At 45.5% G+C, this 27,362-nt stretch overlaps 1 protein-coding gene across 2 annotated transcripts in view; it reads right to left on the reverse strand.

Moving 5' to 3' along the window:
- COG6 (component of oligomeric golgi complex 6) overlaps nt 1–27,362 on the reverse strand; it is a 1,358,763-nt gene that overhangs the window by 276,723 nt on the left and 1,054,678 nt on the right. For both annotated transcript variants that reach the window (XM_069639705.1, XM_069639707.1), the window contains exon 17: nt 4,525–4,578. In XM_069639705.1, coding sequence (XP_069495806.1) covers nt 4,525–4,578 — 54 coding nt within the window. The remainder of the gene's footprint in view (nt 1–4,524; nt 4,579–27,362) is intronic.

Consider the following 27,362-nt stretch of genomic DNA (forward strand, 5'->3'; position numbering starts at 1 on the left):
TGGAATGTTTACTGGATATCCTGATGTGACCCCTTGAATTAGCCTTCAAGAGAGGAACCTCGCCAAAGCCGATCACAGGGGAGAAACGGTCAGTGACCTCTCCCGGTGCCCCCTCAACAGAACCGGTATCACCGCGAGAGCGGGAATGTTGAGGAATCCACCTCACAGACAAGACCTTAACGGGTCTCTCAGTTTTGTCGGTACACACCTTAGCCTCAATGAGAGGAACTTCGGAACCGAGTTCGGTCTGAGTAGCTCCCCGAGAGGGGCCTCGAACCGTGGTTCGGTACAGAAAGCCTCAACAGAGGCCTCGGGGCGCACCCCGGTGCCTGTATGGGAAGCTCCAGACAAGGAGACCTCGGAGCGAACTCCAGTACCCAAAGCTTCAGCACGACTGGGCTGGCTATAAGCACCTGATTGGTGAACCTCGGATAGTAATTCGGTGTCGGCAGGCCCCTCGTGGGAACCCTCAGAGAAAACCCTGGTACGCCTATTAGGCCTGAGAGGCACCTCTGGGGAAACCCTGGTAGCAGAGCTCTTGAAGCCCCTCCCGGACTTGTGGTCCCCCGGCCAGGGTGCCCTAAAAAGTAAGAAACTTACCGGGCGTCTCTTCTTTTCGTCGATGAAAAGTTGAAAATGTGGTGGAGGAACTCGCTGGAAGATCTCCTCCCACCGACAAAGATGACGCTCAAGTGCCTGGACCGAAAGGGAGTTGCAGTAGAAACACGAGTCCCAACGGTGATCCGGTCCCAGACACTCCAAGCAGAAAGAATGGGGATCCGCCCTAGCGAAGCGACGTTGGCAAGAGGAACAACAGACAAATCCCAAACGATCCAGCATAGACAGAGGACTACGCGAACGCAGAACCGGAGCAGGAGAGGACAACGGGAAACAAGAAAAATGTCTTCTCAGTGATGCAAGTGCGTTCAGCCCCGACCGCGCGGAGAAAAGGACTGAAGGGCGATGCGTGGGGCGGAGCTAAAGAGGGCGGCGTTTACGGCCATGTGCAGTACCCCGCGTAAAAAGAGAAGGAGGACACATTTTTCAATATAATGCTTTTTTACAAAAGTGCTCCGATCCCGTCCCACTGGGCGGAATGTCCCAAAAGTATGGAGGAAAGGGGACGGGACATGGGAGTGTGGGGATCCCACTTAACCTAGGGAAGGTGGCCTATCACAGTGTTTGCCAGAGACAGTCTGGCCTCAGTTGTGGGAAGAGGGAGTTGGGAGGGCCCCAGTCTCTGTCCCTTCTGTATGCGCCTAGATAAAATTGCAATGTACCACTTTTCTTGCCCCATATCTGCCATACAACATAATGACTGGTGTTTTCTCTCTTGCCTCTCAGGACTGCTGAGACCAGGATTCCTTTGGGTGGAGATATGATTGTCCATGGTCGAGCAATACAAACCGGTAATTGAGCTGCTCCTTCAACGAAGAATACAAACGCTAAAACTGGACTATTTGTAGTGGGCTGCCATTGCAGAATGCCAGCAGATATGCATTTGCAAATGAGGAGTGGCCTTATGGGTAATTTCTGGTTACTCGTCTCTGTAACCAGGCCCCGGGGGAGAGCAAGGCAGAGATTAGCCCAGGGAAGCAGCTGAGGCTGAGAACCAATTGAAGGGGGATGAGGATAAAAGCAAGCAAGTAGAGAAAGGGAGTGTGCATTGTTTGCAAGAGGTCATAGGAGGAAATGGTGGACTGAGACACCAAGCAGACCTAGCACAGTTGAGTAGAGCAATGAGGAGAATTATAGAGCGAGTATGCAATGTGAAGTATTGGTTGGTGATATAAAGTGGTACTAGGGTGTGAAAATGCAGTAACTGAGGTTACGTGCAAGAGTAAGGGGAGCATGTGTGAGTGGGTGAAGGTGAATGAGAGTGAAAGGAAGTGGACTGTGAGAGAAGGATGGGTGTAGTGTAAAGATGAGTACAGAATAGTGCGAGGAGAGTGGAATAGAGAGTAGTGGGAGGAGAGGGTAGTTGAGAATACTCAGAGTAGAGGGGAGTAGAGAGTGGAGAGCAGCAGAGAGGAAAATGGAGAGTCGGAGGAATAGAAGGGAAGAGAGTTTGAGGAAGGGAAACTAAGCAAAGTACATCAGGGGAAGGAGTACAAGAGCGTAAGAGGTAAAGACCGGATGAGGCCTGAGTGATTGAAAGTCAACGCTTCCCAAGAACTTTTGTCAGACCCCATGTTAGGACCCACATAGAGGACCCTGGAGGGAGCAAGAGAGATAAGGCAGTTGCCTTAGACCCCCCAGCACTAGCCAGCCAGATCTTAGGGAGTAGGGTTTAGCGATCTCTAGCAACCACCTTGAAATTTATAGAAGTCTGGACAAGGTTGGAGGGGAACCCAGGGAAGATGTGAGGAATGGCCCTCAGTGGAATCCTATTACAACATTTAATAAAAGCCCTTGAACCGTCTTCGAGAGTTGGTGTGTTCTCTGTGACAACACGCTATATAAAATCTTTAAGGCTTGTGAAGACAGAGACTCAGCTGCAAGCGGTCATAAAGGATTAGCAGGTTACTGGCACAGGATTTCAGTGGGGACACACTCGGTCCATGCAATTAATCATTTACCACACTGGACCCCTCTAACCATGGCTAAGTTACATCTGATGGCGAGAAGCCAGTGCTAGAGGTGTAACAAGCAAAATGCAGCATGTCCGCACACGTTCATCAAATGCCCTAAAATGAAGAAACAATTGAGAGGTCTCAGATAAAATGCAGCTGTTGACAGACCATACTTTATGTTTGGTCATCAAGGCCATTCTACTTAATGACATTTTAGTCATGAAATCTCAACACAAATTTTACAAGCAATGGCACATTTCTGGCCTAACTACTGCAAGGTCACCAAGCAGCTGGAAATGCAAATTAACTCTACAAAGGGAGCCTTGGACTGTAATTGTTCTCAGACATGGAGCATTGAAATACAATTTACATGGAAATAAGGAAAGCTTTGAAAATATCTTAACCCCTTTTGTGGACCTGTACGAGTAACTCTTCACTGGTAGCATTCTCTCTCATCGCTCACTGCTTTTTCTCTCCCTTTGTTCTATTTCTTCCACTGCTGTATGTCTCATTGCCCTTGGCAAGTAGATTTATGTGTTTATGATAGTATCCGCTGTTCTTTAAAGTGCTACGTTTTGAGTTTAGACGACAGTACTTCTAACTTGTATGTTTTAAACTTGTTGATATCATACATTTAGAGATGAACTGTCTGACTTTCATGGTTGGTGGTGGGGACTGTTAATGGGTGTTGTAGATTGGGTCTTAAATGCATTAATAGTTTGAATATTTACTCACTAGCAAAAAGTACTTGTACTCCGCACGAGTGCTGTGGGCAGACATAACACTCATCAGTTGTTGAAAATCAATGATCCTCCTGTAGGTCGATGTACTGAGTCGCTTATCACTTGATGTGCTTTGCACTGTGAAGTAAACTGCACTGAGAATGGGCGCATGTGGCTGGTTGCCATACCCCGACGTGCAGGGGAGGCGGGAGTTGGCGTGCTGCAGCATACTGGGAACTTATGTGCGCCCTCCCCACCTGTCACCTCATTTGCGGTGCAAAAATCTAAAAAATGGTGAATCCTAGGGCCTTGAAGAGTGGTTTCAAGCCTTTGAGTTTTGGTCCTCGTGTCGAGATGCTTAAAATGAAATTTGTCCTGTCTTTCTACGACCACATTGATGTTTTGCTGATTTCAGGCAACCGTCTCGTGTGGGAAGGGGCTGAAATCCAGGGAAAGGGAAGGGATGTCCAAATGTCATGTAGCTAGTAATGTCCAGAGGGTCCCAACAGGTAACTTTGCAAAATTTGATGCACGTTGGCGGAACGGTGTGGAATTGTATAAGGAACAAACTAACAGATTTGTTCTGATATATATATATATCAGAACAAATCTGTTAGTTTGTTCCTTATACAATTCCACACCATATATATATATATATATATATATATATATATATACACATTTTAATAGGTTGTGGATTTCATATACGATCAATAATGCTAAACAAATACCTTATGCTCTTTATGAATGTATTGCATATTTGATTAATACACATTTGGATATAATAAAAAGTCTTCACAACCAAGACTGTGGGCTATGAAAGCTGATTGAATAGACAAAAGACCATATTCACACACATTAGACTAGTGTTCAATGCAGACCTAAAAACGTCACCTTACCATAAACAGTGGAAAGTCAGAGGGGTATTTATTGTGATCAGTCACCGGAAATCACGTTATTTTTAAATGGTAAAACCCCATAAATATTGCTAAGCATACTGCTACTTTATGTCAAATGCTTGCTATCTTATTTTCACCCTTGAAAAATACCTATATTTACTGAAATGGTTACATGTGAAATAAGTTATGTTGTTAAGGAAGCAACATTTGCAGTCAAACTTGTTTTGGATGTTTACTTTAACTTAAGAGATATACTTTTGAAAATACAATTGAATGTGATTCTTGATGGGACATTAAATGTTTTGTTCTAGAACATAATAAAAAACTTACCATTGCAGCTTTCAAGGAAGCAGAATCCATGCTTGGCGTGTTTGCAAGCGGACCCTGAAAAAAGTAGCACAAGAAGGGAGTATGTGTTGTAGTTATGTAAACATCTTTTTGAGAAAAAAATGATTGCTGCGAATTTGAAACACTCGCTTTATTGGATTTAAAGGAGGACGTGGAGCAACATGATGTAGAGAATTCCTGTGCATCAAATCTATGCGTGGCACAAAACCTTCACACATGAAAACCCACATGCCAGCTTTTTATACTTATTTATGTGTGGATCCCTTGAGGGAGAAATCACTACCAGTGACATGAACAGGAGAGGAGCGCAACAAAACGTCACCATAGTCATGCTTGAGCCATTCAGATATAATGGTATACAAGGATTTACATATTCAAGAATCATCCTTGCCTTTAGACAGTGTGTTTCAAACTTCATATGACCAATGCAGGCTCCAATAATAATAATAATAATAATAAAAATAATAACAGAAACACAGATTAATTAATTAGCACTTGGGCGGAGGGGGCCAGCCAATAGGTGATAGGAACGTGTGCTTGAACTGCCGGTGTAAACCTGTGTTCCAAGCTGCCTGACGGCTGTCTCCCCCGGCCGCCCTCTTCCCCTCACCGCCCTCCTCACCCCTGTCCCCTTTTTTAAAATGTTTAATCCCCCAAACTCCAATTTACCTTATTGCGGCTGCAGTGGCACTCGCCGCCTCTCTGCGCAGAACGCTCGCCATGGAAAGGGAAGAGGGGCTCCTCCTTCCCTTTCCATGGCAGATATGTTGGTAAAAGATTTTACTTCGTACAACGGGATGCCGCACGCATCCCGTTGTAGGAAGGAAAATCCTAATTTTTTTGCACCCCGGTTGCCGCTTTGGTAACCCGGCGTGCCAATGGCCTTAACACCCGATCCGGCGGGTGCCACATTATAAACAGTATCCAGCATATGCAGTTTCCACGGCCCAGTACAGATGTTTTCTATAGCGGGGAAACCATGCCAGTTTTCACATATTCTGAACAGTTTTCCCAAACTAAAGAACAAATTACTTACACCTCAGTAAAGTTCTCTAAGAAGGATGTTCCTCTCACAGATTTCTCAATCTTTGACATTTTATCTTCAGCGCCAGCTGTCCTTGGGAACCTTTTTGCCGCTGGGGATATACAGTGTCTTCACCTGGTGCCAATGCATGCCCTATGCTGAATATGACATCGGAGAAAGTATATATGGAGCTGCATGTCCCACGAACTCACTTGAGCCATTTTTCCAAAGCACTCAGCAGCTGCGGTACCACAGAATGGATGAGGTGTGCAATCTCTCCATCAAAAAGGACAGGTTAGGAGGGTGATGAGGAATCTGTGGGAGGATCATCCATCAGAAATACTGTTACCAAGATACAAAATGTGTTCTAATGGATTAGACTCACATTAGGAGTATGTATAGCTGGAGGAGAGCAAAAAAAACACCATGTACATCAGAAAACTCTGGAGGACTGTTCGGCCAAAGCGAGCGTCCTGCCCTAACAGAATCCAGGAAGAGTAATGTTTGGAAAACATGTGCAGCGATGCCCACATTGACGCTAGACATATGTTCAAGACAGGGACTGAGATGGCAGCCAGGTCTCAGTCAAATAAACCCATAGACTCTGAGGCACCTCATTCACAGCCAGAAAGCAGCATTCTGAAGTGCAGAGGATGATCCACCTTGAAAAGATCTGATTAGTCACAGCCCTGCCAAAATGGGCACAAGCATAACCAACAAAGAGCTAGTCATATTTCCTGTCATCTCACATCCAAAAGACATAGTAGCTATTGGAAGGGTGGGGTGAAGGGAAAAAAGCAGGATACAGATGAAAGTGTGACACAATCTTGGGCAGGGAGGACGGCCTTACTCTTACGGCCTTACTCTTAAAGTCACCTTCTTCCTGGAAAACAATAAGTAGGGAGGTTTAACAGACAACGGCTGGAGCTCAATCAACCATCTTGCGCAAGTGATGGCCACCAGGAAAATTGCTTAAAGGTGAGCTGCCTTAACAAATAGGAATGCTGCGGCTCAACGAGAGATCCTATAAGGAAAGTCAAAACTAAAATAAAATTCCACGCAGGGACAACAAACTGGCATCCAGAAAACTGGTAGAACTGAATAACAATGGGAATTGTGAAATAGTTTTTTTTTTTTTTAAACACCGAAATGTCAACCAGCTACCCCTTTAGAGTGCCAATCTGCAGGCCAGTCCAGGTCACGAAAAGCAGGATAGCAGGAAAGCCAATACAGAAGGAGGAGAGCAAAACATGAGCAGTCTGCTTTGCTGACACCAAGCTGAGAACGTACACCACTTGCAGGCGTAAGTGGACTTGGTGGCCAGCCTTCACATGCAAAGGAGTACATCCAGGAAATTGCTGACAACTCGCACTTCTTTAAAGGTAGTTTCTCTGGAGCCAAGCATGAAGGTTCAAGCTACTGAGGCTTGGACAAGGCACCCGCCCCACCATGGCAGAGAGCAGGACAATCCTCAGTGGAAAGTGGCGTTGAGGGCAGATGGACATGTCAAGAAGTCCAGGGTACCACGTCCTCAAGGCCCGGTCCGGAGCCATCATAATCAAAGTGGACTCGAACTGCTGCTTTCAGCTGAGAACCAACGGAATTACAGAGATCAGCAGGAATGGATAGAAGAGATCAAAGTACCATTCAACAACCCATGTGTTCCCCCAAACCATGCTGTGGAGGAAAATCCCTACAAAAGAACAACTCACACTTCCTGTTTGCAATGGAAGCAAATATGTCCGCGTGAGGAGTCGCCTAAAGGGTGAAGATCTCCTGCACAACTTCTTGGTAAAGCTTCCACCTATGGGAGGCCATTGGTTTTCTGCTGAAAGCATTCACAATAACTTATCCATCCTGGCAAGTTGGGCTGCCAACAGACACATCGTTTGTAGAGCCCAAAACCAATGTAACATTGCTTCTCTGCATAGAGGCAAAGGTCCCACACCACTCTGTTTGTTGAGGTAATGTATGGCCCACATTTTGCCCATCATGACTAACACACAGTTGCCCCACACATATACAGGAGGAAGGCAATCAGGCCCAGCCTGATTGACTGCAGCTCCAGCAAATGTAATGTGTTCCCAAGCTTCCATCAGGGATCAAAGCCGACTCACACTTAGATTTAGTAGGTGAGCGCCCCAACCCTGCAACGAGTCATCCATGACTACAGCCAGTCTGGTCAATGTGCCAAAGCAGAGCCCCTCCCAGTAGGCTGTCTTGCAGGGTCCACCACAGCAGATTCAGAGAAACCGAAGAGATTTGCAACAAGTCTGACATGCTGGCCTGGAACTGAGACCACTTTCACCAAAGTAGCCACTGGAGGCTGAATTTAGCTTTTGTCACTGCGGGACATAGACAATGTAAAGGATGTTTGCCACTTGATCCTCGTAAGTTAAGGCCCAGCTCAGGCGGGTGTCCAAGACAACCCTGAAGAAACAGAGAAACTGGGATAAAGAAACATAGAACTTCTTGAAGATCAGGGAGAAGACCTAACTGGGCAACAGGCTGCACCAAACGGTACAGATGTGCTGACGCCTGGCCTGAAAAGCAAGCTCAGACAAGCCAGTCATCCATGTAGGCGAAAGAATTATGCTTTCCATCCTAAGGTGAGCTTCTACCACTGCCAGAAGCTTGAGTGTACATAACCGGAAGTCAAAGAAAGGCCAAAAGGCAGGACTCTGAACTGGTAGTGGAAGAACCCCAGTATGAAGCTCAAGTACTTCCTGTGCCTTGTATAAATCGGCACATGGAAGTAGGCATCTTGGAGAACTAGGGATACCCACCAAACTTGGAGTTCCAGGGTCTGATCTAAGGTGACCAACCTCTTTGGCAACTTACACATTCAACAGCCTCAGACCCAGAATAAAGGGTAGGCCCCCCATCCCCATTCTCTTTCAGAACTAGAACGTAGAGAGATTACTCGCCCATGCCTCACAGTGCAAGGGTGCAGATGTTTTTGGTACCTTTTGCTAGAAGCCAACTGACCTCCGCCAGCAGGAGAGGGGCCAGAGGCAGGGACTGGCTCGAAGAAGGCTGTCACTGCCTCCGGTCCCTCTCCTGCTAGAGGTCTGTCGGTAGTGTGTTGAGCAAAAGGGAGGCAGTAACACTGTGCTACAACCTGTGTGGCGCAAGCATAGTAAGTAATCGGGTGCTTCTCCTTGATGAATAGGGAAAAACCCCCAAACACCACTGGGTGGAATGCCTGAAGACCTCCTCATGGAGGCTTTGCCCTCTGGGCTGCTGTGGAGACTGCTTAGGTGGCAATACCCCCGCTCTGTGTTCCACAACCTCGGCTTAGCAGGAGGGGTGGTGCAGTTGTTGCCTTCTAGAGAGCACCTAACCCAGACTACGGTGGGCGTGGGTGACGAGGGGTCCAAAAACTTCAACTCCTCTGGACTGAGCTGGAGGGCTGTGGAACCATCAGGCCTTATGATTTTGCTGTGGCCTTCAATGCCGGAAACATGTGGGGAAATTCATCTGCCTTCACACCAAAAAGGCAATGCCCATTGAATGCCATATCCAGCAACTTCAATTGGACATCTGGGGTAAGTCCAGAAATACGCATCGAGGAGTGCATCCTCAGCACTGATGCAGTACCCTGTGAGGGTGTAGGAGTAAGAGTCGGACACAAGGACGCCATGTTGATTGGCAAAAACGTTTATTCATAACAAATGCAGGGGGGTGGGGGTTGGAGGAGACCCTAACTAACCCTACCTCCAAGAGGGGTTTCCCTGCCTCCACAAAACAAGCTAATGAAACAGTATTTGTCAGAATGTCCAAAGTAAAGTTTGGCGTCCTGTGTCTAAATCCTAATCTATCCCTCACAAGTTGAACTCATAAGGTGAAAAATGGAAACTTCTGTTTCAATGCCGTCCTGCAACTGTGTGGTTAAAAACAAGTTCCAAAAAGGTGGATAAAAGCAAGCAAAAGTTCCACAAGGGTTTGATTCCCTTTCCCATGAATCTTTCCACTTTATTTAAGATTGTCTCTGTAACTTTAATGGTCAGGATGTCTTTGCCTTTACTTAGCAGGCCTGGCTCCCAGGACCTGTAACAAGGAAAAATGGCCTGGCCACCTTTTCCAAGCCGTCTTGAGAGTCCTGAACCCTTGGTGGGCAGACCAGACTCTGCAACGATAAAGAATAGCCTGGTTTCCTCTCCCAAGCTGTGCTGAGGGTCACTGGCCCTGTTTTCAGTACCCCCTCCTTGGTCCACTCTCCTGCCAAGTACTGAACGGACTTGTTTTCATGGTTTTCTCTCTATGTCTTCACTTCCACCCAGAGCCTTGGTTTACTCTCCTGCCAAGGTCTGTGAGTACCACTTGTAAAGTTTTTATTCCTCTTTATTACTGTTTGGGGTGCATGTCCTGTGAGCAACCTGAGGGTGTCTCTCCCGCTAGTCCCCGGGATCTGTCATCCAGGTGGCCAGGACACAGCCATCGCTGTTGGATCCAGTTCCTGGGGGTGGACCAGTGCAGGAGGATCACCTGGGTGGAGGTTGGGGGGAGGGACAGATTGGGGGTCTTTGTGGACTGGAAGTGGGATACTGAAGGGTGAAACACGATATCCCCTTCCTTATAATAACTTTTCCCCATCCTACCAGATAGGATACCTAGAAACTCAAACCCCCCAACCACCTTTTCCGACACAAACACTTTCTCACAGACAATTAATCGTGAGCGACAACGGACTAACATCATAGCTGTATACCTGACATGTCCCAACACAAGGGTCAGGCAAAGTCAGGCAATTATTGATAACTACACACACCCGACTCCCATTACACTTCGCCACATGGATAAAAGGTGAGAGCACCAAAGCACACTCTGAGCAAGGCCCAAAGCACGAGAAAGCCGCGATCCTGAGACAGCAGTTCAAACCGAGAAGAAAGGCGGCAAGATTGGAGAGGATGACAAGGAGGGAATTACCCTTGCCCCTTTCAACCGAGAACCGCGACTTTCAAGAAGTTTCAAGGAAAAGAAACATAAGACCAGGAATTGAAGCTGACAAATGGTGTAGCGTGTGTCAACGGTACACAGGGCACTCACGCACTAATAGCCAGGGCCAGGAGAAGCGATTGCCACTGTAGTACTGTCCTTGACTTCAACAGCAAAACAACGCCAACGAGTTCAGCACAGCCAGTGAGTTGGATAGCAGACAGGACTGTGTTATGCTCAAGGTTGCAAGCAGCAACATTGTATGAAGAAAGAGAACTTGAATATAATTGAACTTTGTGAAACTAAGATTGGTACCAGATACAGAGTGGTCCAGTGCCGCATGGGTGCTCACTCGAAGGTCTCCGTTTGGTGCCCCCCCCACCTTTGAGCGGGCAAGAATTGTTGAACTGTAAAATCGAAGTGGTCCTGCCGCGGGTTGCGTTGAATCCCTGTGCACACTCGAAAATCTTCGATTGTCTGTAAACTGAAGTTGGTCTTAGCCCGGAAAAGGGGGACTAATTCTAAAGAAAGGGTCTGAGCCCATAAGAGGGGGATCCTGATTGAACAACACCTGAGAAGATTGTTGTAGCAAATGTGAATCCTAGTGAGGGATGTTTACAAATTGAAGTTGGTCTGAACCAGACAGAGGGAGGCAAACAGTGAGAGAAGGATCGGACCCCGGCTCAGGGGGATCCTGGGTGAAGAGTAAATCACCCTACATGAATATTGAGAAAGGAACTTTTCTTTATTGTTTGTGGGACATCAGATCTTCTAAGTCAAGATACTTTGCACTAAAGAGACTTGGGCACAGAAGACCCTGGATGTTGGTAAAAGAAACTGTGACCTCATGCCGGAGGAGCCCTGGAGTGTGCTGTGCTCAAGTGACCTGCCTTGTCCCATGCTAAAAACATGCACAAGGGAGGCCACGGCCTACACATCCTGACTTATCATTTTGTGAATACTGCTTTCTATTTATGAACATTATCCTACACTATTTTGTAGCATAGCGTTAAGGATTGGCAATCGTTTGTTTTCGTATAAGCCCTTTTATTTTGACAAGACTCCACAAGGACAGTGTTATTATTTGATGGTCATAGCTTGCTCCCAATCTTAGATTTAGGTTTAGAGTAGAAGTTTATCTCACCCATTTTGCAGTTGAATAAACACCCTTGAACTGTGACCACTTGTGTCTCTCTTACTTTGATACCATGCCTTCCTTACAGTCCCCAGCGTGGGTCCCAGACCGCCATCAATTGGTTACTCTCCCATTTCTCTTTGTCTGATCCTTCTTTAGGTCACAGCCTTCGTTTACTCCCCTGCCAAGGTCTGTGAATATAATCTGTATATGCAAAGCTTGTATTCCCCTTTATTATTGGTCAGGGTAACGTTGCTTTAACATTGCTGATGTGGGTCCCAGACCCCCTTCACTTGGTTATTCACAATGTTATCAAATCTCTCTTCATGCTAAAGCCTTGGTTTACTCTCCTAGGTCTGTGATTTCCGCTTGTATCTGTAACATTCGTATTCCCCTTTATTACTGGTCGGGGTTTGCCTTCCTGATATAGGGCCCAGACCACCATCACTAGGTCATTCTGCCCTGTTGAGTATTCCTTCTGTTCTCCGCTTTGGGCCTTCAGTACTCTCTGGGTCTCCCCAACCCTGGGACTAGCCACTGTTGTACCTTTAGGACCTTGGCCGTTACCATTCAGCTGTTTGCGGGTCTCCCAGGAGCTTCGGTAGCTACCCCAGTAGTCCGTGCGTCTCCTCTGCAGTTCGGCGGTAGTTTCCTTGCACTTCAGCGGCCTCAGTCACCGGCGGGTACATTTCCTCTTCGCAGGTCTGCCTTCTGTATTGCAGGCCTTTTGCGAGTGCGTCTCTTCCTCAGACACAGTCTGTCTCTCTGCTTTGCTGTCCTGCGCATACCTGGGCACTTTCCTGGCTCACGCCAAGCCGACAAAAAATATGTCATCCTTCTCTTCCCTTGCTGCCTTTGAGTGACAGTTGAACAATAGAATTGTTCCAAAGGCTAAAACGCGTGCATTCGTGCTGGTCAGTGATCTTCATTACTCGTGGCCTCTTCCGCATCCCAGTTGTTGTTGCTGGAGATATATTGCAAAAACACATAGGGATATTGGGTAGTGTGGAATCGGAGGGGTTTTGAGGGAAGGTCAGAGGGTCAAAGGGTTACTGAGTTCTTCCAAAATAGTCACTACGTCTCAAAGAGATCCTCCCGCTGAGTACCACCCCTATGGGGATTATCTGGTCTCATGGAAAGGGGTTCCCCCATATGAAGCAGTGATGATTCCTCAGGATTCGTCACGACCCATGACATGGGCCATGCAATGAACCATATCAAGGCCTGACTGCAAACTTTGGCATGCACCTTCTTTGCTGTCCTTTACTAAGACCTTGAAGCCCTACTTCATCTCCGCAGCTGTGAGGTTCTCTGCTGCCTCGTAGAAAACATTCCAGAGGCCAAAATAATGTTTGGCCAAAGCACAGGCTGCATCAACCACTATGAAAGCAAGGTCGGACAAAGTAATAACCCCCCCACATCCCCATGCATCTAATCATTTGCTCTCCCTGTCTGGAGGCAGCAATGAGAAAGCAGTGGTTTTAAGATTTGCTGCAGTGGCCTAAACTGCCAAACCTTCGGGGCGTCTGGGTAAAGAGAAAATCAGGATCCAAGGGCGCCATGTGATGCTTTTTCGCAAGGTCCCAGCGCAGCACAGGCTTCTCCCACACCATCAACACTGGGGTCTTCACAACCAAGTTGAAAGGCAGTAGCTTTTCTCTCTGGGGACCTTCATCCCGCATGTCAGTCAGTTCAATAAGAACCTTGGGTGTGGTGGGTACCGACAAACCCAGGGTCTCTACCTATGTCACCATCGACCTCTGGAAGCCTGTACGGAGTTGATGCCGGAAGGATGTTCAGCTCTTGGGAGGTTTCCAGACTACTGGTCTCCTGTAGGCTTACAGCTTGATCTAGAAATTCCCCCATGCTGTACAACTTCTCTGGGATGTCCTTGGTACCACCAGAGTAATGGGAATGCATGCTCAATGGGATAGGATCACCCTCCTCGTCAATGATATCAGACCTCTTGGATATGAATCCACTCATAGGGCATATTCCTAAGGGGGGGGGGGCGTTGACATCAACAGTGCCAAGTGACACAGAAAGCACTGTTGTGAGAGGTACAGGGGTGGAGGGCTCCACACCTGTAGGCAGAGCAGCACCACACCCAGGTGGAGCTGGAGCTGCTGGGGCCAGGACTGAATCCTTAGGCATGCAGTCACAGCCCAGAGACAAATCCCTACAAGCTCTTCCAAGCAAGTGCTGTGGGTGTCCCAAGCGCTTGGGCCTTTGTGAAATATCCAGCATTTTCAGCCGGTATCCTCCCATTCGTATGGAGTAGACACTTGGGGGGAAACGGCACTTGCAGTGACAGTGCCAAATCATCTGAGGACTCCCTTTACAAGGAGTCCCTTTTTCTTTGACGACAAAGAAGAAAGTTGCTTTGAAGAATCACTAGGGGAGAAGGACCTCTCTCAATGTTTCTTTTTCGTCTAATCCTTCCGGAAAGGAGAGAGTTCTTCATCTTGGAAGGGGTTCTTTTGCCACACTTGTGGCAATAGGTGAACAATTGGGCTTTCGGGTGCATTGATTGGAATGACCTGAAATTCTGAAGTTTCCCCAAAACAGCACAGGCAGATCCTGTGGTTGTCCCAGACATTCGCCTCCCAAAATCTGCACTGGGCTTCCAGACAGAGGCCTTCCTGGAGTTGGGTGTGACGCAGTTGTAACAAGATTTAGCTAAGCCAAGTGGTGTTCCTGAAGCATACACAGTGTGTGGCAAAAAGGAAACTGAATTCACAAGGCTTGGCAGCTCCATATTTAATCACCCCAACTTCATTTTAGATGGGGAGCATGCTCCAGCATTTGGAGGAGCTGACACAGAACACTGCTGCGCCCTCCAGTATCTAAAAATGACAACAGACAGATGGCATTGGAGATGGAATATCAAGTATGAGACATTAGTGGGAGGAAGGAATCTACTAGAAAGAGTACTTTGCCACGGTTGTATACGAATTGTTCGTTTTACAACTGCTCGAATGACAATTGACCTTTTCACAATTGACCGAATTGTGAAGGTCAATTGTACCATATATGTGGGGGGAAACCCCCCACCCAACGCCAAACCCCCCAAAACCCATACATATATATATATATATATATATATTCGGTCAATTGTGAAAAGTTCAATTGTGACCCTTTAAATTCGGTCAATTGTTCATTTGAACAATTGTAAACAAACAATTTGGGTAATACCCTTTGCCACAGCCCTGCGGTCTATGCTGTGGCAGAGAAGCAAAAGAAACAAACATTTACCAATCCCCAGGATCCCTCACACCAAAATGTGTACTTATATGCCTTTTACAGTGGTGTAAACAGTGGTGTGATGGGTAGGCTTCCACCGGCAACCCCATTACATGTTCCCCTAGATAAAGAAGTGGGCACTTACTCATACTTGTGTATCGCCTACAGAAGGACCAAGAAACACTGGAGGGCATCTGCATGGCACCATGAAGTCTTGGTATACTAAATTGAGATTGGGCATCACTGTGGCGCCTGCTCATGTTCTTTTCATGGAGATCATAACCAAGGGAGTGGTTGAGCTGACACCCTGAAAACCATATAAATTGATGTGCTACTTAGAGTTTGGGCAACCCTCACGCTCTGACCTTAAATCAACAATGCCTTTTTACCATTAGAGCTTCTAAACCCTACGCCATATCTGTTACCATAATTTGTAGACCATTAACTCTGTAGTTTAATTGCACAAGTCCTTATCCTCCGCTATCTGCCAAAAAGCTGGCAATCCTACTTAAGAGCTAAGTCCCAAGTATTATTCCTCTTGAGTATCATATGAAACAGACAGAGCCATACAGAGAGAGGGGGCACCAGTGAGCTTTACAAAGGAAAAACCTTAGTCCTGTGACATATTCTGTTTCCATCTGTCATATACTAGACAATGATCACATGATCAGGAAGGATGCCAAGCTGGTACTTAGTGTAATTTACTTGGGAAAACCTTAAAGGATTCTACAAAATGATAAGCAGGGATGTAATAAACTTAACAAGGTTTTGAAGATCAACTACGTGGTCAGGCCAAATTAACTAAAAGTTCCAGTTAAAAGTGCAAGACAACTTATCCTCATTGTGGTTTTGAAGGGGATCCCACAATATGTGTGTGAATCTTGTTTTGTTGGTATGTGCAGATATTTTTTATAGTGATCTGAGTCTCAAATTTAGCGCATTGTTTTGTTGGCGGTTGCGTAAAGTTTTGCGAATGAGCTGCGTATATGCAGGTTATAAAATATACTGTGCAAAGGGTTGGACTTTTGGTGATGTACTTATAACCAACGAAGGCAGTTGGTGTTTCCGATTTTGATAATAGTGTTTGTGATTAACAGAAGATTTAATAAAAAGCGTGTGAATTATGTTGCAAAAATGTACTGCTAGCACCAATGTTATGATTATGTGCATAATGCTTACCTTGTGTGTTTGCAACTTGTATATGCAGATAATTTTGGGAATGTTCTGAGCAGTCAATTCCTGGGTATTGTTTGGATAACATCTGCATATTTATTTTCTTATGATCAGAGTATGTTCGCTTCATGCAACATACCGTGATCAGGGTTGAAATTTGTGCTGCTATATAGATCTATTCGCACCCTTAGAAGGGTGTTCAGCCAATCGGGTGTTTGGAACAGCAGGCCAGAACAAACACCCTGTGTACTGCCAACTTCACCCAGTCACCAAAGCCCTTCCACGGGTGGCCCCATCTAGATTTTGGGGAGGCACCGGCAAAATCAAACCTTACCCTTTCCCCACTCCCTCCCTCCGCTCTTAACTGCTGGACCGGAGCTTTGTGCCCCAGTCCGGCGCTCCTCCTACACACGTCGGCCATCATAGAAATGGAAAAGGGATTAAATCCCTTTTCCTATGGTGGTGGCCATCTTGTTTTTAATATATTTTTATGGGAGACTGGGCTTGTGCAATAAGCGTGCAGCTTAAATCCTGTTAAAAAATTATCATGAAACCATTTGCACCACAGATGAATCCTGGGGTGTGAATGGCTATCATCCCCTTGCTGTGGGCAGAACATGGCAGGTAACGGCCCACAGCCCTCGCCGAGGCCATCGCTTTGCTTGGACCTGCCTAGGTTCGGGCTGGCGGGCCATTAACGGCTATGTTCGTCCCACGGGCTGGGAGTGATTTCCATAGTATTGGTTAATGTTTTAACCAATGAAGACAGTTGATATTATTTTTTGGGAATTCTTAAGTTTGAAAGTGGCTGGATTATAGGAGAGGTATATGCAAATTGAAATTGAAATATGCATATTGTGGTTGTGGTGAAGCATTATTTTGTACCAGTGCAGCATCAATTCACGAGGGTGAGTGGTTAATTTAAAAAACAATAGAGACACTTAACTTGAAAATGTTACAACAGTTGACATCTTTCTTCATATCTGGCAAAAGAAGCATTTTATTTATTTATTTAAATTTATATAGCGCGCAAGCAGCCGGCGCATGTTTGTATGTGCCTTCATATGTCATGTAAAATTAAAATTCAGTTTTCTTTTTTCTAAAGGCTTTCATATGAAAAGGCAAAGCAATATTTGTTTTTTCCATTTCTCATTGTACGTCTTAGCTGCAACAATGCTATTAAAGCACTTTCGGCAATAGATGCCTATATATCAATTAATGTATTTATTTATTTCATAATATACTTTTAGCCTTACGGCTTTGTATATACAACACATATTACATATTTCATCCTTAGACAATACATGAATCCGAAAACCTTAAAAAACTATGCAAATAAATGATCATATTTACTATCACAATTTACAATAAATAACACAAGATTTACTAAACAATTAAGCTGAACAATTTAAAATGTCTATGATTTTCAGCTAAAATGTGACCATAAAAAAGATCAATTGAAGGTCACCACCTTTGCTAAAGTGGCTCCCGGACCCAGAGGGTAGTAACGCCCAAACCTTTTCTACCTAGGCTACAGTGTGAAACCATGTGTTATTGTAATCTATCAGATAATATCACTGCATTGAGTACAGGGACGAAGAAGAACGTGAGCATGTTACAACTGAGTAGGAAGAGTGCTCAACCAGCTGTTGTCAATCAAAATGACACACACAGCCCAAACTATCCAATAGCCGTATACTGCGAAGCCAATCGGTCCCCAACAAAAGAAGAAGGCAGAAACAAAACATCACAGAACCACCCCAGGCAGAACCGATGAAACGCTCCCCGGCCAGAGCAGACAACGGGAATGGGAGAAAGTCCAGGAGAAAGCTGAGGGATATGCAAGGGAAAGTCGAAACATATCCAACAGAGTTACTTTACACCCTGGGCAGGTGCTCAAACCTCTGCCACCAAAAATGGAGGACACATATCCTTTGGAGGTTATTCTGCAAAAAGGCCAACTGCCAGGCCGAGGGGTCTTTGAAAGCATCATTGGCACGAACCGTATTCTCCTGGTGTACAGCCCCGAAACTGACAGCTTCCTGGGCACATGCCAGTGAGCTAGAATATACCTTTTGCAACACACAAGAGTACGCAAGAGGTTGTCTTCTTTTCTTCTTCTTTTGATGAAAGCAGATTTTTGTCTTCTTTTTCGCCAACACCAGATCCCGCCAAGAGTCAGTAAACTATGTTTACGCCATGGTGGTTGGCGGACTTACCGCCCCATTCCGAGGTGAGTGGGGCGGTAAGTCCCCATTAACCCATTTACCCATCCCCATTCCCATTTTTGCCCCATAGGGCATAATGGGAGTGGGGAAGGCGTTAATTACGCCACCGTAAATTACCGTGGCGTAATTAACAACAAGGTCCCTTAGCGCCATGGATTTTAACACCTGCTAAAAGCAGGTGTTAAAACCTCCATGGCGCTAAGGGACCTCGGAATCAGGTGGTAAGGGTCGGCGCTGTTTACGCCGCCGTAAACCCCTTACCGCTTGGGTCCTAATGAGGCCCAGTATCACTTTGAAACCAAGAGGACATACTTTTTTTCTACAAAGAAGAGGAAGTAAATCCATTGTAGCAAGCCAGTGCTAGAGACACTGGTTTTCGAAAGACCCAAGAGAAAATGACAAGTATCTTCCTCGTCCCCGTTAAGCAACATAATGAAGTTACAAAGCAGAAATAAATACCTGAAGGGAGCTACAAGAATTGTTAAGAAAGTTAAAGATCAAATAGCCGACAATAGGCTTACCAAGAACTGTGGAGCTTGCTAGGAGAAGGAAGTCATTCTCCTGGCCCCACCTGGAAATCATGGAACTTTGTTTCTTTTGAGCTTGGAAACTTTCCTTGATTTGTGAACATTGGAACATTTCCGGAGTTTCAGAAATAACTTTCTTTTTCTTATACTAGGTGCTGTGTTCAAGTGGTAGGGATAGAATGGGAGTTTGTACTAGAACTGTGAACTTTTGATTAGGACTACAGAGACTTGCTGACTGCCCAAGGTTCAGTTTGTTTGAGGTAGGGAAACCGTCTCTTGTTAGGGATAGATAGGTTTATTAATTGTAAAATAAAAGTCCTTACCAAACACTATGCCTCTGTTTGGTCAGACTCCTCATTCCATGCCACCACAACACCACTTGGTCCCATGGGTTTACCACAGGATTACAAGTGGTAGTAGGTGGTGTAGATCCACATTTTCAGGAGAACATAGGACTCAATTGGGGATTTTTTGCGGAATTACCACTGGCGGAATTAAATAGTGGAAATGTTGCCGATTTTTGGAGGAAAAGTGAAGAATGTACCTCCAGCATCAAGCTGGAAGTAGATCCTCCACTTCTCCTCCAAAAAGCAGCAGAATTACCACTAGATTATTCTGCCAGTGGTATTTAGGTAACAGAATTGCCTCCACTTTTTTCCTGCACTGCCAAACTTGTAAGGGGGCCCAATGTAATGAAAAATATAAGCTAAATTAAACATTCTGCAAAACGCACAGGATAGTCTATCATACCAATCACGCAGTAGGGCCTCAAGAGCAACAAATAAAATGAAAATTACACAATGAAATAAAACATGATCTGCAAAATGCACAAAAACACCATCTCCTCCCCCTATTAAGTCATGAGTATTCAGGTCAAAAGGGACAAAACAAAATAAACATTCTGCAAACTAAAAAAATATTCCTCAGATCACAGACATCCACAGTTCCCAATAACCCACACAAACCTATTGAGTTATTTAGACTATATTTGGAGGGGACAGCATTACATTAAAATCATACAGAAAAATGAAAACTACTCCACAAAATACCGGCAGTCTTACACAGGTGGGTCTGAGGAACAAAATTTACGGAGAAACATACAGCAGAACGAAAAATATTCAGTAATGCACACAAGATGATCTTCAAGATCCAGGAACGCTTAGTGTCAGAGCAACAAATTAAATTTACACTATATGGCAAACAAAAGAAAATCCTGCAAAATGCACAAAAACATCTGCAGTCTCCAACAGCCGCACAAACACACGCTTTTTTTCAGTCATGAGCATTAAGTTCAGTGGGACAAATCAAAAACAAGAAATATTCTGTGAAATTGATGATTCTTTTCCTCAAAACATACAAATATAGCTGCAGTCGCCCCCCAAAAAGAAAAACACATTCTTACTCCTCTATTGAGTCACGCACTAGGGTTGGATGGACAAAATGAAATGCTAAATATACAGAAAAATGAAAAATATTCTGTAAAATAGCCAACGTAAATGCACAACAGGATTGGGTGGAGAAAATGTTACAACAAATTACTTACCATTTGGTAATGTTTCTGTTGGATTAGTCCTTCCGCTCACCGATTCCTCATTTTAGACATATTTTCTCCAGGGTCAGCTGTCTATGGAAACATTTTGTGCCCCCAGGGGAATAAGTGTGACTGTATTGAAAACACTCCGCACCGCTGGGCACATATCATATTGGATGTGGCATGAAGGCAAGTATACATGTCGGCAACACTCCGCACCGATGGGCACCAATCAAAATTGGATGTGGAATGAAGGCAAGTATACATATCGAGTAACATTTATGCAGGAGAGATCTGTTCCATGAAATCCACTATAATGCAAATGGAAGGTACCCGCAGGGCAACAAGTCGTATTTTACTGGGAGGGGGCCATATTGCCTACTGTGCGAGTTTGGCTATCTGGGGATTTTGTTTTTCAGCCAATATGAAGGGCAAACGACACAGCGCGAAGCAAGGCCCAAGCAGTGGGAGATTCAGCATGGCTGATAAAGAAATTGGAGTACAAACCTGCAGGGATCATTCGTAGAGGTTATAGGGCCAAGGAGCAGTCCTGGGTTCGTTATGGTTCAGAAATTTGAGGGTCTGATGATCTTGTCTCATTCATACAGGACAACAATGAATGTTGCAGAAATATTCAGACTCTCCCTAAATCAGTCCCAATATTCGCAATCATTCAGAACTGGGTTTGGAATATTTTCAACAATATGGTGGCAATTGCCCTTTTTGTATTCTGACTGGCCATCTGGAAGACCAACCACACCTCCTTGTTTAGGTAAATGCTTCATGATATAAAGGGCAGTACATTCTATGGCTGAACGAGGCCAAGGAGGACCTTGGTGCAATGAAAAGTGAAGCTTGGTTTTGTAATCTTTGCAGGGATGTTGCCCAATGTGAAGGGCTTCCCGTTGAATAAGGGCCAACTAGCCAGAGATGACATTGAAAAGGTTAAGGAAGGAACATAGCCCATGTTACCACCAGTGTGTTGCCAGGCACTCAACCATACCTACAGCGGTGCATTAAATAACGCAACAGATTTAATGCTCTACAAATGGAAAAGGTTGTGGGAAGATGGACAGGTAAACACCCTCCGATATGTTATTGACCATTCTGGCAGCAACAAGGATCTACTTCATGTTCTTCTACCCAATGTATACAGCAGTGAACATAAGGCATTTATGCACATGTTGAAAAAGATGAATTTTATACAGTGCATACCAAACATACTTTATCTGTTCATGGTCAAGGATAAGCCTGCATCCTTGGCACTACAACATTTTCTATCCAAAGCCAATCATATCAGAAACAAGTAGTTAAAAAGACTGTAGAGGAACATGCTTATGAGGTTGGCCAGTTCCATCATTGTACATTGCAATTTTCTGGGAGTATTTCGAATACATAAAATAAAGTCATGGGGATTACTAAAAACACATGGCCTAAGATTGTAGTCTGCGTTTCATAGCTTTTTTTTCTTCTTTTATTGCTTTGATGAATTGTATTCTATGTATTAATTATAGATTATTTGTCAGTATTAAGTATGAAACATGTATTTAAATAAACTTGCTTTTGAATTGATATGGAGCCAGCAGTGCCCAAGACCTCAGTTGTGCCATTTTCTCCAGCACTCAGCAGCTGAGCGACCACAGAATAGCAAGAGGTGAACAAGCAATCCCTCATGAGGCGACAGCTGGGAGCGTGATGTGGAATTTGTGGGGCGAAGGACTAATCTATCAGAATGAACATTACTGAGAGAGCAATTTCCTCTGTTAATGGATTCCTTACTGCCACAGATGGCTCATCTTAAATAGACTCCAAAGCAGTAAAGAAACTCGAGGAGGGAGGAGAATGAGAAACCATCACATGCACCTGGAAACTCTGGAGCACTGTGCAACCAAAGCAGGCATCCTGATCCAGTATGCAATCCAGGCAGCAGTGCTTTCCGTGTCGATGCCGGACAGATTTGCAAAACGGGGACACTCCATTTGAAGGCAGTAGTAGCTAGCCGTCCAGCTCCTGGTAGTATAGGTCTTGCCAACGTTCAAGTATAATGAATATGTTTTTTTTCTGGAACTCACACCGTGTTAACTTCTTGCTGAAAAGCCATAATATCACATTGTATTATCTTTCTGTGTAGTGTTCATTGCAAGCTTGCAATAAAGATCAAATTGGAATAAAACAAGATTCAAATATCAAACGAGAACAATAAACTATGGTGTTGGAAACTGATTACACAATGCCTGCAAAAACTGCGGTCACTAAGCCAAGTGGTCTCCAAAAAAATGGGGACGCTTGTAGACTTTCGTCAAAGAAGATCTAATAAAGAATTAACATACATTGATTCTAAATGTAACAACATTTTTACAATGGCGAAAAATGATTTAATGATGAGACTGGTGGAAGAAAGGAGTATATTCCAGGACAACATCCGACAGATGCCACTCCTAATATCTCAGACTTTCGGTAGCCAAGGAAGAAGGTTGAGGCAGCTGAGGGTCAGATGGAGGACCTTGCGGACTGATTGGGAGAACAGATCCACCCTGGCAGGGAGGCATTAAAGAGGATTGATGGACTTGACCAGAAGTTTTAGGTACCACTACTTCCAGGCCCAGTCCGCGGTGATCAAGGTTACAGTGGACCCAAACTTCTGCAGTTGTAACAGAACCAGCAGAGTACCATAAATCAGCTGGGCAAGGGCAAAGTGCTGGCTGCCTGGACGACGCAGCAGTGTCTCTGTCATGGTGCAATGCCATGAGCTGTGCAGCCTGCCATGTGGTGGCTGTATTATGTGCCAATGAAGAAGCGTTGAGGAGCGGAAAGTAGAGGTATATTGCCCTGGGTGTGTGGCCACACGCAGCTGTAGACACAGACTATCACAACTGCTCTCATGTGGTGATACTTTTATTTGGGGATCGGTTGTTCGCTTGGCACAAGTGCTTTATATCACAGAAAGCTGTTCCTATCCACTATTGTCTCTGTAGTAGCAAGTGGTGCGGTATACTGAATAAATGTGACGTGCTTCCTGCTGTCAGCGAGTCGTGGGCAGCCTCTCACCTCAATTTTTTACCAGATCTAGTACACCCACGGTGAAGTGGGAAACCTGGAAAGAGGGCTTCCATGACTATATCGTGGCAATTCATGGAAAACCCTATAGCATAGATGCTGCGCTCTTTTAATGCACCTCCTCAGGTTTGAGGGCAGAAGAATACTCAAGAGCCTACAGAAACCACTCATTGTCCAGACAGGGGTCGAACAGAGAAGAAGGTGTGAGTGGGGAGAATTTGTAAACGTCTGAGAAAATACTACCTAAAATGGATATCTATTACAAGAAGAAATTAAGTATTATACTTGGGAGGTACTACTTCGGGATAAGAGAACAGAGTGTGCGGGAGTCAGTAGAGGATTTCATTACAGGCCTGCAGTAGCTCGGTAATAAATTTGGCTCCACACATGAAGAACAGGGACCAATTCATGTTGAAGGTGTGGGAGAACAAGATTAGAGAGGAGATTTGGACCAATGGAGTTCCCAGTTTTGAAGAAATGCTTGACCTAGCAAAGTAAATTGAGCCCATGATGGCATGTTTTAAGGAGCTAGACAAGAAGGAGCAACGTGTGCAAAGTAAAGAATGTGCTGCAGTGACAGGATACATGGAACAGGGAAAAGTACGGCAGAAGAAGACATTTCTGTTGCTTAAAGGGGAGCCAACCAAGAGAGTCTCTAACGATGTCCAGGCAGGAACAAAGGGAAAGATTGAGAGGTCAATTGATGCTTCAGACGTGGAAGCAACTTGGGATGCCCAAAACTGAAAGTGGTGTGCCACATGTGAGGCAAGAAAGGGCATTTTGTACCTTACTGCAAGAATTCCTCTAAGGGTAGTGTTAGAGAGATATGCACAGATGAGGACAGTGATGGAGAAGGGGATGATGATCATGAGAGTGCTGAGGGTGTTAGTTGGACAGTAAAACAAGTAGGGTGTAGGCCAAATAAAGGTCAGAAACCATATGCTGTTGTAGTGTTAAACAGGATAGGGTTGTCAATGTGGGCAGATACAGGCTCAGATTACATCATTCTGGAAAATCGGGTGTGGGAGGAAAAGTTTACCAATGCCCAGCTTGAAACACCATCAGTACGGGCAAGCACCTATAGAGGCTCACAAATAGATTTACTGAGAGTGTTCAGAGCCAAACGGGAATGCAAAGGAAAAACCACCATAGCTAATGTCTATGGCCCTCATTAAAGTTATGCCTTTATCCTGCCGGTATCTCAGGTGGGATACCGGCGAAACTGTCTTACCATCCCCACCACCTGAAATCTCGATATTACAGGCAGCAGAGATGCCGTTAAGTTCCCATTCCATGGACTCTCACAAGACTCCATGGGATGGATTGCTGAAAATCACTGTGGTGATACAATTATTTGCCAGTAGGAGCCTGAACAGGGCCTGAACTCCCAGCAGGTTAGGCTTGCGGGAGTTCACTGCCCCTACAGGCAAACTTGTGTTTCCCCGGTTTGGAAAAAAGGCTGGTGCTGGAATTACTGGCTTGTTTCCGGACCATGGAAGTTATAATGACCCCCTTGTGTATCAAAGAAGAGAGGATGCTTGTTAGGTTGGTATGAGCAGAGTGAGATGGAAATTGTAATTGATCCCAGTGTTCTGGGTCATGTTGCAGTAGTGAATGGAGGTATTGGGAGAACCTCAGAAGATTTTCGCAGAGGGGTATTCCAGGAATGATTGGGGTGCCTTAAAGGGCATCATCACTGCATATATTTGAAGGTTCGTGCCAGAACAGTGGTGGCAAAGTTGAGGTCCACTACCACGAGGGAAGAAGTCGCAACTGAGATTAGGAGTTTGGAGAGCGAGGAAATAATGGAAGCATTTGAAGCATCTGAACGGGTTTCACTGGTTGTTTTGGTGAGGAAGGCCAATGGTCAGGTTCGATTGTGCATGGACTTGAGAGGGTTTAACAGGGTAGTGGTGGTGGAGATTTCTACTTCCCAATGTAGAGAGGCAGACGTACACGTCATTTATAGAGCCCACCCCCTCACCTCTGTCATAATGGAAAAACAGGAAGCGAACCCTGTGCATTACACCTGGTATCATCCCAATACCACTTCAGAGATATGAGAGACGTTATGCGCTCAGACAACCATTTCGAATGTATCCCCAAACTGATAAATTAGACATGAGCCTGCAGATACCACTGGATATAGAAGAACTATAAGTAAAGTCCAACAGATGCGAAGTGATGTCATGAAGAAAAGAACATAAATGCACTGAACTCGATGTACAGATATCTGAAGAATAAAGATGTGACTGAAGTGACAAAGTAAACATATGCAAATATAAAGAAAACCATATACCATAAGAAGATAAGTGACAGGATATGTAATAGATGTATATATGCAGAAACGCAAGGTAGATAAGCCAATGAAGAAGCTTGCTAAAATAGGAAATAGAAGGCGGGTAAAGAAGCCTTGTTGAGAAAATGTACGTCAGCATTGTGTAATAGTAAGCAAGAAGCCTTGAGAGGAGAAAGACCAGGGCTGCAGAGCTGACAGGCACTGGAGTACAGATTTATGCAAGAACAAAGGATATTTCCTTGGCTAGGAATCAAGGATTTCTACAGCAACAAGCAACTGCAGGGCTTGAAAAAAGTCGAATAGGATACGCTATATACTCAGGACATATTTCTCTTAGATGAAGTAAAGGAGTGAACAATTGTGAGTTACAAGTATTGATCCATTAAAACTGCAGAGGGGGCGCTGTCGAGCAGCCGACAGATGCAGACGTGAGGAAATGCTGCTCTGCCGGGGCTGCCTTTATCCTGAAAAAATATACTGATTGCCGACATAAACTCTGCACTTAATTAGTGCAGGCAATGAAAAGAACATATTGGCCTCATCCTCACGAAATCCCGATGGAAATCAGAGCCTCCTCAGCCTCCCGGGAACCGTCGGAGGCATGGGATGCAGGTGCAGGTTGGATAGAACCGTGGCCGAGATACAGCGCCACTGAAGGAGACTGACAACTGGTGCCGCCTGCACCGCGTGGTCAGGCTCTGGCGTGGTTGACCTCTTTCCTTTCAAATCGACCCTCCCAGGTCCAACTGGGGTCCTTCCTCTCCGACATCTTTTTCTCCACCTGTGGTGTCCCCCAGGGATCTAATCTCTCTCCCTGGCTGTTCAACCAGTATCTGGCACTCCTTGCCCACCGCATCGCCGCTCTCTGCCCTAATTTCCAGTGCTATGCGGACGATACCCAGCTCATTTTCAGGCTACCCTCAGCCTCCCCCTCTCCTTCCCTCATCTCTGACTGTCTGTCTGCTATCCAAGAATGGTGTGCCGCCAATGACCTCTGCCTTAATGCCAGTAAGACTGAGATTCTACTCATCGGTACTCCCACTCCCTCCTTCCCTGTAGCTCTCTGGCCTGCCTCCCTTGGCCCCCTCCCTGCTCCTACCTGCAAGGCAAAAAACCTTGGGGTCATCTTCGACTCCACACTCTCCTTCTCTCCTCATATTTCTGACGTCGCCAAGAGGTCACACTACCAGCTGCACCTCCTCAGAGGTATTCTTCCCTTCCTCTCCTTCCCCCAGAAGCTCACTGTCTCCCGAGCCCTGGTTCTCTCGAAGCTGGACTACTGTAACAGCCTCTATCTTAATCTGCCTGCCTCCACTCTCCGCCCTCTGCAACTCATCCAGAACAGAACTGCGAGACTTGTCCTTGGCCTCAAGCCCAGGGACGGTATCTCTCCAGGACTGAAATCTCTACACTGGCTCCCAGTGGCTGCGAGGATAAAGTTCAAAACCCTATGCATTGTCCACAAGGCCTTCTGGGGCCTGGGTCCTAAATACCTTCAACTCTCTCTTCCCAAATATCTTCCTTCCCGAGCCCTTCGCTCATCCGCCTCCAACTCCCTCAGGGTTAGCCGCTTCTCGAAGCAACGAGCTGGGGGTAGATCTCTCTCCGCGGCAGGGGCCTCCCTCTGGAACAGCCTTCCTGCCTCCCTGAAACTTGAGGAGAACC

The sequence above is a fragment of the Ambystoma mexicanum genome, chromosome 7q, assembly GCF_040938575.1.
Source record: "Ambystoma mexicanum isolate Mex_15411 chromosome 7q, UKY_AmexF1_1, whole genome shotgun sequence".
NCBI classification, from domain to species: Eukaryota; Metazoa; Chordata; class Amphibia; order Caudata; family Ambystomatidae; genus Ambystoma; species Ambystoma mexicanum.